This window comes from Penaeus monodon, chromosome 23 (genome assembly GCF_015228065.2).
Source record: "Penaeus monodon isolate SGIC_2016 chromosome 23, NSTDA_Pmon_1, whole genome shotgun sequence".
In the NCBI taxonomy this organism is placed as follows: Eukaryota; Metazoa; Arthropoda; class Malacostraca; order Decapoda; family Penaeidae; genus Penaeus; species Penaeus monodon.
The window spans coordinates 39,820,969-39,821,629 of record NC_051408.1 but is presented as its reverse complement, the minus strand read 5'-3'; the positions used below and the strand labels follow the sequence as shown (position 1 = coordinate 39,821,629).

General features: G+C 35.2%; 1 protein-coding gene across 1 annotated transcript in view; it reads right to left on the bottom strand.

Moving 5' to 3' along the window:
- Positions 1 to 243, bottom strand: part of LOC119588288 (uncharacterized PE-PGRS family protein PE_PGRS3-like) — a 3,821-nt gene extending 3,578 nt beyond the window's left edge. The window contains 1 exon segment of the mRNA XM_037936982.1: positions 149 to 243. Coding sequence (XP_037792910.1) covers positions 149 to 243 — 95 coding nt within the window.
- Between the last annotated feature and the right edge of the window lie 418 nt (positions 244 to 661).

The following is a 661-nucleotide window of genomic DNA, read 5'->3' as shown; positions in this document are numbered from 1 at the left end:
ACAATATCGATTATAATGAAAAATGTCATACTTAACCTCCATATACAGAGCAATATAATACTCTAGTTTACTATGCTATACCCCGAATGCTAAAAAAAAGTGATCCCTTTTCTCAAGGTCTCACGTACCCACTCAACTGCGTCCTTACCATAGGTTGCCAAATGAGCATTTATCACCATTGATGTTATCATCGTATTTTTCAAAGTTATTAAAGCCGTTGTGGATTCTGAGTGTTCGTACCATTGTTCAAGAAATGAAGATGATTGAGAATTAAAACAATTAATTTGTTTTGTAAGAGTATTGCTTGTTAAGAACCGCTCAGACAACAACAATAGCAAAAACACCAGAAAACGATATAGGAATTTACCTTTTCCTGTAAATAAAGGGAAATTTGACATGACTTTATGTGATTAATGATACAAACATACAGCAACCAACTTCCCTGCAAGGCAATCTCGCACCAAACCTTACTTAGGAGACTCATCACTATAAATGAACATATTCCTTTCTAAGAACTATTGTCAAACACTCGTCATATGAACTCATGTGTTCTTGCGTGGGTTCTTACACGTAAGATAGTTTTTAACTTTTTTTCTACGAGGGAAGGACACCTTTAATATGACTGCATACGTGCTCTCTTCCCTTCAGTGCTTGTTTGTTA